The 13,382-nt window shown below is 36.4% G+C and overlaps 1 protein-coding gene across 1 annotated transcript in view; it reads left to right on the plus strand.

Annotated features, from left to right (window-relative positions):
- The first annotated feature begins 7,634 nt into the window (after positions 1-7,634).
- Positions 7,635-13,382, plus strand: part of LOC119781548 (V-set and transmembrane domain-containing protein 2-like protein) — a 68,301-nt gene continuing 62,553 nt past the window's right edge. The window contains exon 1 of the mRNA XM_038282054.1: positions 7,635-7,964. Coding sequence (XP_038137982.1) covers positions 7,847-7,964 — 118 coding nt within the window. The 5' untranslated portion in view covers positions 7,635-7,846. The remainder of the gene's footprint in view (positions 7,965-13,382) is intronic.

The following is a 13,382-nucleotide window of genomic DNA, read 5'->3' on the forward strand; positions in this document are numbered from 1 at the left end:
ATCATAGACGGGTTCAGATATTACAGGCTAACGATGGAACTAAACGACCCATTTATCGGTTACCATTGCATGTTTCCAAGCAATACGAGGCCTTGTCCATATAAGACTCCAACTCACTGCGGTTCCAGACATTTGAATTGAGAAAGCTTCCTGGAGAGGTGGCGAAACGTCTTCAAATCTTGAAAACCAAGTCCAGTGGATATTTTTAAAATTTTTACGGAAAGCTTCCAAAAACCTGTAAAATCTCTGAAACCCTCAGTTGCTTTGAATCATAACCTACGTCCATAGAGTAGCCTTTGATATTGTAACATCTAAACACAATTAGTTAAGATTTTAATCCAACTTCCCTTTCATTTTTTATCATTTTATTTTTGTTTATTATTTATTATAATTACTTATTATTAATCAACTTCTCTTTTATTTGTCATGTGTAGCGCTTTAAATCAAATGGTGCCTAATAAATAAATGTGCCTTGCTCATTCTGTTAAACTTCCTGTTGTCTGTAGGAGAGAGTGTCAATCAGTCGGTCACTGTAGCCAGTTTAACATAAGGTTCTCCTAGTTGGGTCCACATTGACGTTTTATTGAAGAAGTTTCTTTTATGTCTGATTTTTGGTAGTGACAGACCTTCATAGAAAATAAAAGCTCCTTTTAAATAGCTTCTTCCATCAGACCGGATGCCCTTAGTGCAGGAGCTGGTGTTTCAGGATTTTGTCCTAAAATTCATCACTCAGTTTTTCATTTATTATCCCATTTTGTGGCTGTTTGTCCAAACATCTTTGGGGCTCTTTTACATTTATAAATCAGATTGTTTTAAATTTTTTTGTGCCTCATCTTTTGTGTTGTGAACATCTGTATTAAGCTCTCATTTAGCACATGAAGCCCTCTGTGGTTAAGGATTTTTGGCAGCGAGCAGCGGTGCTGGAAGGGAACAGGGGATACTCGTTGACAGATGTCACATCTGCTTCCTCTGCTAAGTGTCTTCAGGAACTAATATCGCTCAGTAACAAGATGGGGAGACCAGTGGGGTGTCGGCTGCATACCGTATCGGCGGAGGAGGAGGAGGTGCGGCCCTGTGCATCTCTTATCAGTGATTATGACTGCGGCGTGTTTAACAGCGGTCGTACAGCAATTTCACAGCCGAGGGGAAGGGGAATAATTGTATTTTCCAAATGACTGAGTGCAAACAGTGTACCACTGTGCACTTGGGTTTGTCTCTTTTGGTCGACACTGAGAGGAGAAGGCAGTCTTTTACTAATGGCAAGGAGGGAAGTAATAAAATGGAAAAAATTAAAATTTGATTTCTGAATACCCTAAAATTATAATTTCAGAGAGAGGTTTCCTTATTATTGCCTTCCTAGTCTATATTGAAACAGTTTTAAAAGCCTTCAGATGAATCTTGTATTGCAACACTATAATCTCCAGCTGAGAGATTTTGACAAACCAACTTTGATTTTAAGACATACTCTCAGAAAATACAGCACATGCAAAAAAACAAACAAACAAAAAAATGGTGTAATTATGAAATGAAGTAAAAACATGAGAATTTTTTTTTATTCTTATCTGTTGATCAGATAACCCTCAAACTTCTGAGCAGCAATCATTAGCATTATACATCATGGGGTAAAGATAGGATGTGAACCATTGATGATTTAGGTCCAGACAAACGTTTCTCCTTGGATTTACCTTGGCCCTACTGTGGCTCTACCTGTCTTATACCTCTTCCAAAACAGTTATTCTGAGCTGTGTTCTATATTGAGGCTGCTATACGGTTAAGCTGCTGGATCACATAGTGACTGCTTTTCATCCTTCTACTTAATTTTATCTATTTTCTCCCATTCTGCAGTATTTCTTAAGTTCAACCAATAATGCTATGCTATCTCTGCTTTTTCCCATCATAATAGCTTCATCTGGTCTGTTTGGCTGTGACACCACCCTGGAGAGAAATATCAGCTGTGCTGCTGCCTTCAACATCTCTGTTTACAGATGTTGTAGCTTGGCCTTTTTCCAAGTAGTCCTGTTTCATTTACTGTGACTAGCAGAATTGGCTCAGAGCTCGTCTGCCTGGCTTTGTCTGTTGACAGTTGACATTTGTATCTCTGCTTTTTTCTATATGTTTGCTTCTGTCTACTTGACAGGTTTCTTCCTGTTTAAAGGGAGAATTCCTCTCCACTGTCACTGGAAGCATGCTTGGTGTGAGGGATTGCCTCTGAGTCAATGAATTTATGTAATCAACTGGTTTTCCTTAGAAAACTTTGAACTAATCTGACTGTACTGTATGATCTGGTAAAATTGTCTCTGTAAAGTTCCTTGAGGCGACGTGTGTAATGAATTGGTGCTAGATAAACTGAATTGAACTGAACTGAACTAAAGTGGTAGATTTGTGTAGCAATGTAACACTAAGTTGGACCTAGTGGATCCAGGTCGAACTTAGCACACGATCTAAAAACAACACTCACATCGAGCTCTAATCAAAACAAAAGGAGAGATCTTGGGATTACTAACAATCCTCACATGTCAACTGGTATTTTGGCATTGATGTAAAAAATAACCTTTGTCCCCCATTGGTAATAGATAAACATAACCATGCAAAATTAAACTAAACTGACATTAAATTAAACTATACCATGGATCGAGCTATTTGGAAAAATAAATTCCATTTGGATTTTCTGTGAACGGGAACATGCAGCTCATGCCCACTGTGAAGTACAGCAGCATGACATTCATCTGACATGCTGTGCCAATGACTTCATGTGCTATGAAATACCAGGAAGTTTATAGATCAAAATTAGTAAGTGTCTTCCAGGAAAACCGGACCGGATCATCACTGGATCTTTTAACGGGTCGAGGATTTAACCTATACAGCTGGAACAAGGTGGACAAAGTCAGACTAAATGTTAACCTTTCTTGATGTCTCAGGCAAACGGCTTTTCTGAAAATCTTCCATCTGACCAAGAAGGGAAAAAAAAAGGAAGGACTTAATCAGAATGCAGTGCTGTTGCTAAGTGGAGTCATGAATACCAGGGGTGGTGATTGTTTTGCCTGTGGTGATTTAGTTAAAAAGGTGATCATTTTTAGAAGGTAATTTTAAGTCCCACTGAACTAATGTGCTTCAACTAAAAGCTGTATTTATTTATTTTTTTTCCAGTCTGAGATAAATTCTATTGCTGCACACTGGTTCAGGTGTTTTACTTCTTTTTTAATTTTTTTTACCCTAAAATTATTTAATGAACCCTAAATTAGGAAACTATAAGTGCTAAATGTTGCTTCCTCAGGTAGTGATGCAAATTACTATTTATTACAGAGTAATTAATTTATCCTTATTGCTGATTTGCAATTTTTTTAACCTTGATCTGATAAAATCTGTGCTCATGTTTTTTTTCTGTGGAGTTTGTGTATATTGTTAAATTTTTATTTGATTTTTCTACTTCTCAACCAGGATTTATTCCTTTGCAGGAATGTTTTTAATCTTCTCATGAAACCAAAACTTTAGAGTTATGGGTCTGTTGAACTTCATTGATGTTTTGTATCCTATCATTAATTCAGACTCGCATAGTAAATGATCAGGAGCCTAAAGCAGCTGTTGGGAACTGCTGCACAGCTGTCCAAGTGCAGCACAGCGGCAGAGCTCAGCTGCTGTAAACTCGCTCTCACTCTGGTGGAGAAGCACATTCATCTCCACTGATTGTCCTGGAAGAATATGTGGCCTAATCACCACTGCAGGGGCAAATGAACCATCATTTGTTAATCACAGTGAAATAGAAGGACAGTTATCTTTATTCTTTCCATTTTTTATTTATTTTTTTGTTTTTTTGTTTCCCACAGCAGTTTTATCAAGAAGCAGTTTTGATTTCAGGTTTGCAGAAATTCATAGGATTTTGAGATCTTGGCTTCCACTGCTTCTTTTAATAATCTTTAATCAATTTTTATTAAATCAAGGATGCCTTTGGAGTGCCAGACTGCACAAAGACGCTCAGACTGTCTGAGGAGTGTTTCCACAGAGCAGCTGGAAACAGGCCCTGCACCCACAGAAGGCAGATCCTAAAACTGTTTGGTTCTGGCAAGGGAAGAGTCTGTTTAACTCGCAGTTAAACACGCAGCGAGTGACAGCTTGCAGTTAGAACCAGCGACATTTGGACGACGGCCTGGTTCAAGTTAGTTTAGCTGTTTATGAGAACATGCTGTAGGAAGTTTAGAACTGCGTGTTCAAAAGTATCTGTTAGACGGAAAGTGCCGAACACAACCTAACTACCCCAAATGGACTCAACTGCTTGATAATTTATAAGACGTTGATAGAGAGAAAGGATTTGCCTGCAGATTTCAGTATTGATCTGTTTCCTTTTATTTATTTTTTAACCCTGTTATCAATAGAGTGATGAATCAGAGCAAACGCACGATAGCACACCGCCGCCTCTTCTTTCCATCATTCAACCACAGATTGATTCTGCCTCTTTCTGCACAAACCCCCTCCAGAACTACCAAAGTCTTTAAAGATGATTTCAATTAGACAAAGGCTTAAGGGGAGCATGGATATTCTTATCTGTCTGCTTTTGCTCTCATTCATCAACTCTATCCTCGTAGCTGTATAAAGGTTTTTTTTATTGATCCTTTTCCTTTTATATTTAGAGTCTTTATTAGTCTTTTTATTACCTTTAGTATTTTAACAGTAACAATGTTTGATGATGTACAAACATGTAATGTGTAATGGGTTTGAGTACTTGTAGATGTTTTTAGAGGCAGAGAAAACCTGACATTGTTCCACATGGTGACAAAAGCGTTTGGTGAAGGCAGGGTGATGGTTAGAGGCGGTGTCTCCATCAATGGACAAACAGGACCTGTCATCATTGGAGGCAATCTCAGTGCAGAGATAAATCAGGATAAGATTGTTTAACCAGCTGTGAGGAAAGATCTAACCTTCAAGATGTACAACCTTATAGATGCAACCACTCTGGGCATACTCTACCGAAATGTAAAGGTTTGTAGTAACTAGTTATATTTATGCTGTATATTTGTATGCATTTTGGCTACAATTTGTTGCTTTTCACCGACATAAACAGCACAGCAAAATGGTATGTTTGGGGTTGACATGATTTAAAAGGACAACACCCACAAATGTGTCACATTTAAAGGGAACAAGTCCTTAACAGGATATGGTGTATTGCCTAAAAGTATGATTATGGTAAAAATATACAGCCAACCCAAACAGGATTCCTTATCTGTTCTAATAAGATTGTTTGATATCACAAAACATCATATTACTCTAAGCTTTGAGCTTGATTCGGAAACATTTTGTGCATGTAATTGTATTACGCATTAAACAAAGAAGGCACAAAAAGTTTCATGGTAAAAAATATAAAAAATGCATACAAATATCCTAGGGAAAAAGTTAGTTCTCTTGTTATAATGTTGATGTGGCAGAAAGCTCCACTTTTGGAAAACATTTAGGACAGCAACATCCCCTATTGTGTGTTGTGACTTGAAAAAAAATAATCAATTACTGTCCATTTGCCTCTCAGGTTCTGCTTCAATCAGTAACAGGAGGATTGCTGGCAATTCCACCATTTAATGAAGGGCTGGCCCAGGGCATAAGCATACTAAACGACTGCTTAGGGCCCCAGGGCAACAAGGGGAGAACGTCCCTTATAAAGCAAAGACTGGAGCAACCTGTTGCAGATGGAACTAAATAAAATTAACAGCATTAAATTTGTACTGTTTTAAGCAGCATGTCAATTTATTCTATTACTTTTAGTAACACATTTAGTTTTACAAATAGGAGACTATAAGCATCACTGTCAAAGCTGCATTGAGTTTATAGTAGGTGTGAGATGATCTGATCTCTGGAGTGTCAAGTTACTGCAATCCATATTACTGGAAAAAATGGAGGTCCCCAATATCCAATTTTCCACAGGGGCCCATGGATGCTTGGGTTGGCCCTGGGTTACTGTTTAGTGCAGTGTATTATCAGAAAGGAAGTAAAATTGGTCCATTTCTATGAAGGGAATTTGGTTCTGTAGCTGTTTGCAAGCATAAACAAGCTTATTACATGGAAATAAAAAAATGTAATCCAGAAAATTGTTCTTAAAAAAAATGAGAAAAATGTATCAATTTTCTTTGATTTTATCATTTAAAAAAAAAGTTAAACTTTTTTTTTTATGTGCTTTTCTATTTAGAGTTAGGAGCAAAGCCATATTTCTATTGGTCTGCATGGGTGTTAGAAACAACATTTTTGTTGGTCAATATGCTCATCCAGGGCATTTGTATTTTTTTTTAAAGCAAAAAGAATGTGATCAATAAAACTCTATCTGAAAAGATGTATTCGAAAAAAGTAAAATTTGAAAATATAAAATCAGTACAAAATTGTTGGAAAAAAATAAGATTTGAAAAAAATATGAAAAACATTATTTAAAAAAATTAAATCTAAGGAAACGAAGTAATGTATAACAATGACACAAAACACACTCCTCAGTTTCCTGCCACCAGCTGCTTTGCCAAACCGTCTAACAACACTGCCTTTGTACATAGGCCTACCAACATTTAAAATTCCCAATCAACATGGTAAATAAAATAAAATGACTTCCTTTTTACCCCAAATCATTTGACCTCTTGCCATGAAATAAAGACAAAACTTGACGTTAAGAATCTGTAACAACAGCCCATCAGTGTGCAGTAAAATTGTGATGCGCATGTACTTCCTGCAGAGGATGAGGGGAGCCCACATACCCCCACCCATGTCCCAACCCCATAACATTATCAATGACACCTCACACTCCCACCATGGACTGTTCTCCCTGCTGCCCTCTGGGAAGAGGCTTCGCAGCATTCAATGTGGATCAAGCAGATTTCAGAACTGCTTCTTCCCCACTGCCATTAGACTGCTGAATGTTGTATAAAATGGGGTTATATATATATATATATATATATATATATATATATATATATATATATATATATATATATATATATATATATATATATATATATATATATATATATATATATATATATATATATAAAAAACAACTGAATATTGGAAACTGTAACCCACACTGAAACTGTAACAGTCATAGTTTACACTTATTGCTGCTGCATGCCTTTTATCACTGCTGCACTTTAAAAAATGAAAATTCTTGAAAGCAGTACTGAACGAAATTTCTTTTTTTGTATAAACTCTGTGTGTATAAAGTCTGTCTAAGTGATGGAAAGGGTTTCATCGGGTTAAAACTGAAAAAAAAAAAATGAGTGTCGATCTCATTTTCAGCACCATGGAGAGAGACAAGTCAAGCGGTCATATTCAAATTTGGCGAAAAGTTGTAAAAACTTTTAAGTAGCTTGTTTTAAACATCTCATACATCTGCACTTTTTTCACTTTTAATGCACTCATTAAAATATTTAGGTCTGATTAAAATCATGCCAATATTGACGCTTACATGAATAAAACCGCATTAAAATGTTCTGGAACATTTTCCGCTTTTACAATAAAGGAGAAAATATTTCCAAAATGAAAAATTGAGTTTCAAGCTACAGAAGAACGACGTCTTTAATATCCCTCCTCTCCTAATTGATATTCCCCGCTGGAAGCCGCAGAACCTCCCACATAGAGCAATGTTCCTCCGCCGCGTATAGAGCCAGCTGAACGGCGAACGTGAGTCAGTTTGTCAGGCAGCTGGCAAAGGAGAAGGCTGCGCAGACTTTTCCCTTTCCCTGCATCCCCAGCACTGCACAGAAGGAACCGCTCTATTGGATTTTAAAATAAAGAAACTAAAGAAAATTAAATAAAATTTCGCCAGGCACTCTACCCAATGTGAACAGTAAAAAAGAGGCATTATAGAAGAGAAAACAGCAGAGAGATGGGAGCGTTCAGGCTGCTGCTGGGGAGTTTACATTACCTGGGACTCTATCTGCAACTTAGTGTCTCCACAAGGCAGACTGCACACCGAGACATGGAGAACCACATCTCTGGGAACGGTAGGTGTTAGATCAGCCTTTTCTTCCTCTTTTCTGGGTGTTTGAGCCCCTCAGGAGAGCAAAGGAGAGGCTGGCACAGGTAATGTCATCTGCTCACCGGCAGAGGAGAAGGCAGACAAAGAGCAGGCTTCAAAAGGCTGGTGCTGAAAAATATGCAACTAATGCAAATGAGTGTTTTCCTTCTGTCTGTAACTGAGACCAAAGAGGTTTTGTTTGTTTTTTATGTGTCGCTTTTCACAGGAAGTAAGTTTCTTTTTGTGCAAAGACTGCGTCAACCTGTAAGTCCCAAATAATTTCAGTTTAAAATTCAGATTCTGTCAGCGTCCTGAGGTTGTTTTTTATCCACCTTGGTCCAGTTGCTATGGACATGATTTTGTTTTCTCTGCTCATTCCCTCCTTCCTATCAGTGGCTAATGGATTGATGTTGGTATTTCTGTATCAGTGTCCCACAGAAATCTATACTGTGCGGATCCGCCTCCTTTTCCCCAACCAGGAGCTTTCCTAAATGGCAAATGTAGTGTTTGCTCCTGGACGCGTCACAGAGTAAATGTCTCAACCCTCTGATTTCTTAGTTGCTTTACTTTGGCCTGTCAAGTTTGAAACGGACATAAATGATAAGTTCTATGGTATAACTAAACTGTAGGGTGAATAAAAAAGATCCAACATATAAACTAATTGTAAAGCAGAATAGGTGTGGTAGACTTTAAAAAACTGGGGCAAGGTTGCACCACTCACTGAATGTGATTAAGTCAAATAATTGTAAAATATATTATATATATTGGAAATAAAAAAAATAAGACTAGATTTCCATTTTAAAATTAAATGTAGTGAAAATAAGAAAAAAAAGAAAAGAAAAGAAATAGAAGAAATTAAATAGATTTGCAGAAAGAAGGTTCCAGGTTTGATTCCCGGCCTGGGGTCGTTCTACATGGAGTCTGCATGTTCTCTCCATAGGTTCTCTCCGGGTACTCCAGCTTCCTCCCACAGTCCAAAAACATGACTGTTAGATCAATTAGATTCTCTAAATTCTCCTTAGATGTTAGTGTGCGTGTGAATGGTTATTTGTCCTGTGTGTGTCTTTGTTGCCCTGCAATGGACTGGCGACCTGTCCAGGGTGTACCCCGCCTCTCGCCCATTGACAGCTGGAGATAGACACCAGCATCCCTTGTGACCCCGCTTGGGATAAGCGTGACGGAAAATGGATGAATGAAACAATCTTGGTAATCATCCCATACCCAGTGGGCAGCAGGTTCTGCCAGGAGAGAGCTGTAACATCTGGAATAATATTTAATTCACCAGCAGACAACGGACAACTTTTACCACATTTAAGCTTCAGCTCAAAAATGGGCTTAAATCAAACCAACAATGTCATCATTTAGTTTAGTTCTCATGCAACCTTCTAAATAATAACCTAACAAACCTTTATTAGGTTTTGTCTTTGGAGCTGCATGTCCAGCCCATGTCCCACTGTTCTGCTTTTGTTTCATAGTTTGAGGTTTAAATGTTGCCCTCTTGAACCATGAGACTAAATGCTATGTCCATATATAAGACTTATATTTCACTAAATGTGATGGTGTGCAGTAAAAACAAATAATCGGACTAATTTAGTAATCGATTAATTGTTAACTGGAGTAGAGAGAGACTCTAAAACATGCCTTTAGGTGACAGATCAACCAACTCTTGAGCAGCAATTATACCAAAATTGTAACAAAAAATAAATAAACATTTTTGCATTAAAGATAATTAAGGTTTTTTATTTATCATCAGGTGGAATCGTTTTAGTTCCACCTGGTTTAATTTCGTAAAAATTCTTTTTTAAGGTACCTTTTGCTTTACGATTATTAATCGATTAATCGAAAAAATAATTGAGAGATTAATTGATTTGCAACTGATAGTTGCAGCCCTAGTAAAGATGAGTGTTGGCCTAGTGGTTAGAGCAGTGCGCTTGTGCTCTTAAACGGTTGTAAGTACCCAGTTTGATCCCCACAGCCTGCACTCTGCGTTCCTGAGCAGGACCCTTAACCCCACATTGCTCCCTGGGTACTGCACAATGGCAGCCCACTGCTCTCAAAGGGGATGGGTTAAAATGCAGAGTGGAAATTTCCCCATTGTGGGACAATAAAGGGATTTACATTACCCAAATATTTAAGTCTGTTAAGAGTAGCACTACTCCAGTTTTTTTTCTTAGTCAAGTGGAAAGTAGTCATAAGAAATATACTTATTTAAGAGAAGAAAAAAAAATGGTTGCTCTAGTGCAAATTGTTGCCTCATAACGTACATCAAGTATAAAAAAATAAACACTTAATAATTCCATAATTACAAAAGACAAACTTGTGCAAAATGAATACTTTACACATCCCTTTCCTTAACATTAACTTGATAAACCAGTCTTTAAATTAGTTACACCACACAATTTTGGAAGGGATAAAAACTAATTTACTGTTATCTGTATTTTCAAGTTACTCATGGTGGGTAGAGTAACCAGAAAATTCACTTACTTTAGTAAAAGTACAGTGGAGTACAATTGATTAAGGTTTTATTTTACCTGATGTATTAAATTTTGATATTTGTAGGCCTGGTCAAGGGACAACAGTTAAAAAGAAGAATTGTAGCTAATAATGACACATTTACAAAAATGTACATCAATACTGTCCTTGTTGGATAAATGATGCTAAAATAGTCCAGAGCCACAATGTGCAATTACAGTAATGTAAGCAGTTATTAAAAGAAAAATACAAAACTTTCAGTTCCTTCTACAGAAGAAAACTGGTAGATTTATTTTTAATCGTCGTTTTATTAAATGTAAAATAAGGTATATGCTTTCCTGCTTGTTTTGTGATGTGTTGCCTACATGTTTTAAATAATCATATCACCAATGATTTGATACCTAAATTATTAAACTCAGGTTTCTGCAGTTTTACTGAAGTGCAGATTTTCCAGTCACACTATTGGAAGAAGTTATGTTAACCAGAATATTTGAGATGTTTAGTCACACAATAGAAACATACTTAAAAGTCTGCATTCACAGGAGAGATTTGTTGATAAATCAAAAAGTTGATTTTACTTTTCTAATTTGGATTGATAAAAAAGTCGAACTAATGTAAATTAGCTCTTAAACTGAGTTGTTTTCTGAGCTGAAGATATCTAAGCAAACTGGAGGTTAGATTATTAGAAACTGATCTGAATATGTAGCAGCTAATACTGTCTCTAAAATCCACTATGAACTTAACTGTTTGGACATGATTGTTATAGATTTACTGTGCAAACCCCACACAGCTCCCTGTTGATGTGGCTGGCATAATAATAGAGAGTCGACAACAACAACAACTGATAGTTTGAGTTGAGTTTACTCTGGATAGTCCCAGGAGTCTGTTTCATGAAGCAGGTTTACTGAAAACTTTTCTAAACCTGAAATAAAGGAAGCTCTGAGTTTTCCGTTTTATAAAGAGTTTGATCAACCAGTTTCAGTCTCAGTGGTAACATTCTCCCCAGAGCTAACCTGGAGTGATTTAAACATGGCTTCCTATTTACAGCTGCATCAGCATTCCTGCTTTTTTATGTCTGCAAAACTTCAAGTATTTCATTGTGCCAAACAAATAGCAAACAAATAAAAAAAATATTTTAATGTTGTGCATAAATCTACATGGACATGCATTAAAAACAATTTTAACAACCAGAAACTGGAAATGTGAGAAATCAATAATAAAACTTGAATTAAGAGTGTGTTTCGCTGAGAGTGGGAAAGTAAGGCTTACTTTTTTATTTACTCCTCTATGGTGAGAATATAAAGAGTCTAACTGGAGGGTAAGGTTAATGGTTGTTTTCGTACCTATGCTGAGAGCTCCTAATTATATGCTGCTTTAATACATTCCATCAGAGAAAATACCAGACAGATTTTAAAAGGGATGATTTAGCTATTTTCTACTTTACGTTGTGAGTCTTAATGCCACTGTTCCTGCTTTTTTATTGTATTATTTAACAAATTAAGGACTTGCAGCTCTATTTGACTTTATACTAAATAGTTCCAATATATTAAATCTGATTAATCTGCCTTGGTTTCTCATAAGCCACCATATCCCAGTAGATATTATTAGCTTTTTAATGTTTTGTCAAAATGTTGTATCTCCATTTGAAAATGGACTTTACTGATCCCTCTTAACATCTGAGAGACACAAATACCAACTGATATGTTGTGTCTGCTAAAAAGGATCAGGTGTGCTGTTTGAAGTTGTTATTAAGAATTGATATTAAGAACAGAGGTATTGTCTAGTCCAGGGGAAATGGTGAGCATCTCTAAAACATCAGTTTATGTTTGCTTTCCTAAAGTGTTTTCATTCCTAATGTTAACATTTTTAAAGTTCTGCAAAATTTCAAAATTTCCCCTACTCCGAAGAGGACAAGAAAAACTGAAATGGATAAAACAAGAGCAACTTGACTGTAATATAATCAGCTTTCCTGTTATCTGCCAAACTCTTTTACTCACATACAACCTAATTGAGTCACAGCCATGTCTCAGTTAGCCTCCAAAATTTTTTTTTTAATTGGAAATAATGTCTACTTACTCACAACTTCACCAAACCATTTTCCAGACTCTACACTGTAAAGTAGATGGGTAACTAGAGAATGGAGCTGAAGAATATTTACTAATATAATAATTTCTTGCAATATACAACTAAAAACCCATTAAGATTTTTTTTTTTTTTAGAAAAAAACTAACTAAAAAGCCAATTAGATTTACTGTGAAAACCTGCAAAAAACCAAACATGATTTGGCACACAGGCACCACTGGGATCTTTGACCACCAACAGTTAGCAATACAGGGGAAGTGTCTTGCACAAAACACAATGGCATTGAAAGCCATAGTTGGGGTTTGAACCAACGACGCTTTGGTTGCTGGGCAAACTCCCGTTGCTACTCTATTTTCCTGTTTTTTACTTGTTTCTACTTGTTTTATATTGGTTGATTCTGTTAACAAATCAAAACACTTCAATCAAATTTATTGTTTTTGGTAAAGAAGCAGCCTAAGCAACGGCAGATGATTTTAACTCTAAAGACAAATATGATATATTTCCACTTAATAAAGTGTGAATTAGGGATGCACGATATAATCGGCCCCCTATCGGTATCGGCCTTAAAACTGAATATCGGACATCGGCCACTCCACCTTTATTTAACCCGATATTTGATCAGCTTCTGAGTTTCTAAAGTCTAAAAAAAAAAAAAAAATACTACTTCTTCTTCTTCATCAAAAACTTCTTTTTTAGAGACTTAAAAACTTCTAAAGACAAGGGAAAAAATATTGATACATTAAAATATCACAATATCTTCATATGCTGATATATTGCCATTTAAAAACACCATATCAATCTCTTTTACTAATGTCATCGTTATGCTACGAAATCCCCCAAAAATTCACAA

The sequence above is a fragment of the Cyprinodon tularosa genome, unplaced genomic scaffold (genome assembly GCF_016077235.1).
Source record: "Cyprinodon tularosa strain WSP-4 unplaced genomic scaffold, ASM1607723v1 ctg1039, whole genome shotgun sequence".
Taxonomy (NCBI): Eukaryota; Metazoa; Chordata; class Actinopteri; order Cyprinodontiformes; family Cyprinodontidae; genus Cyprinodon; species Cyprinodon tularosa.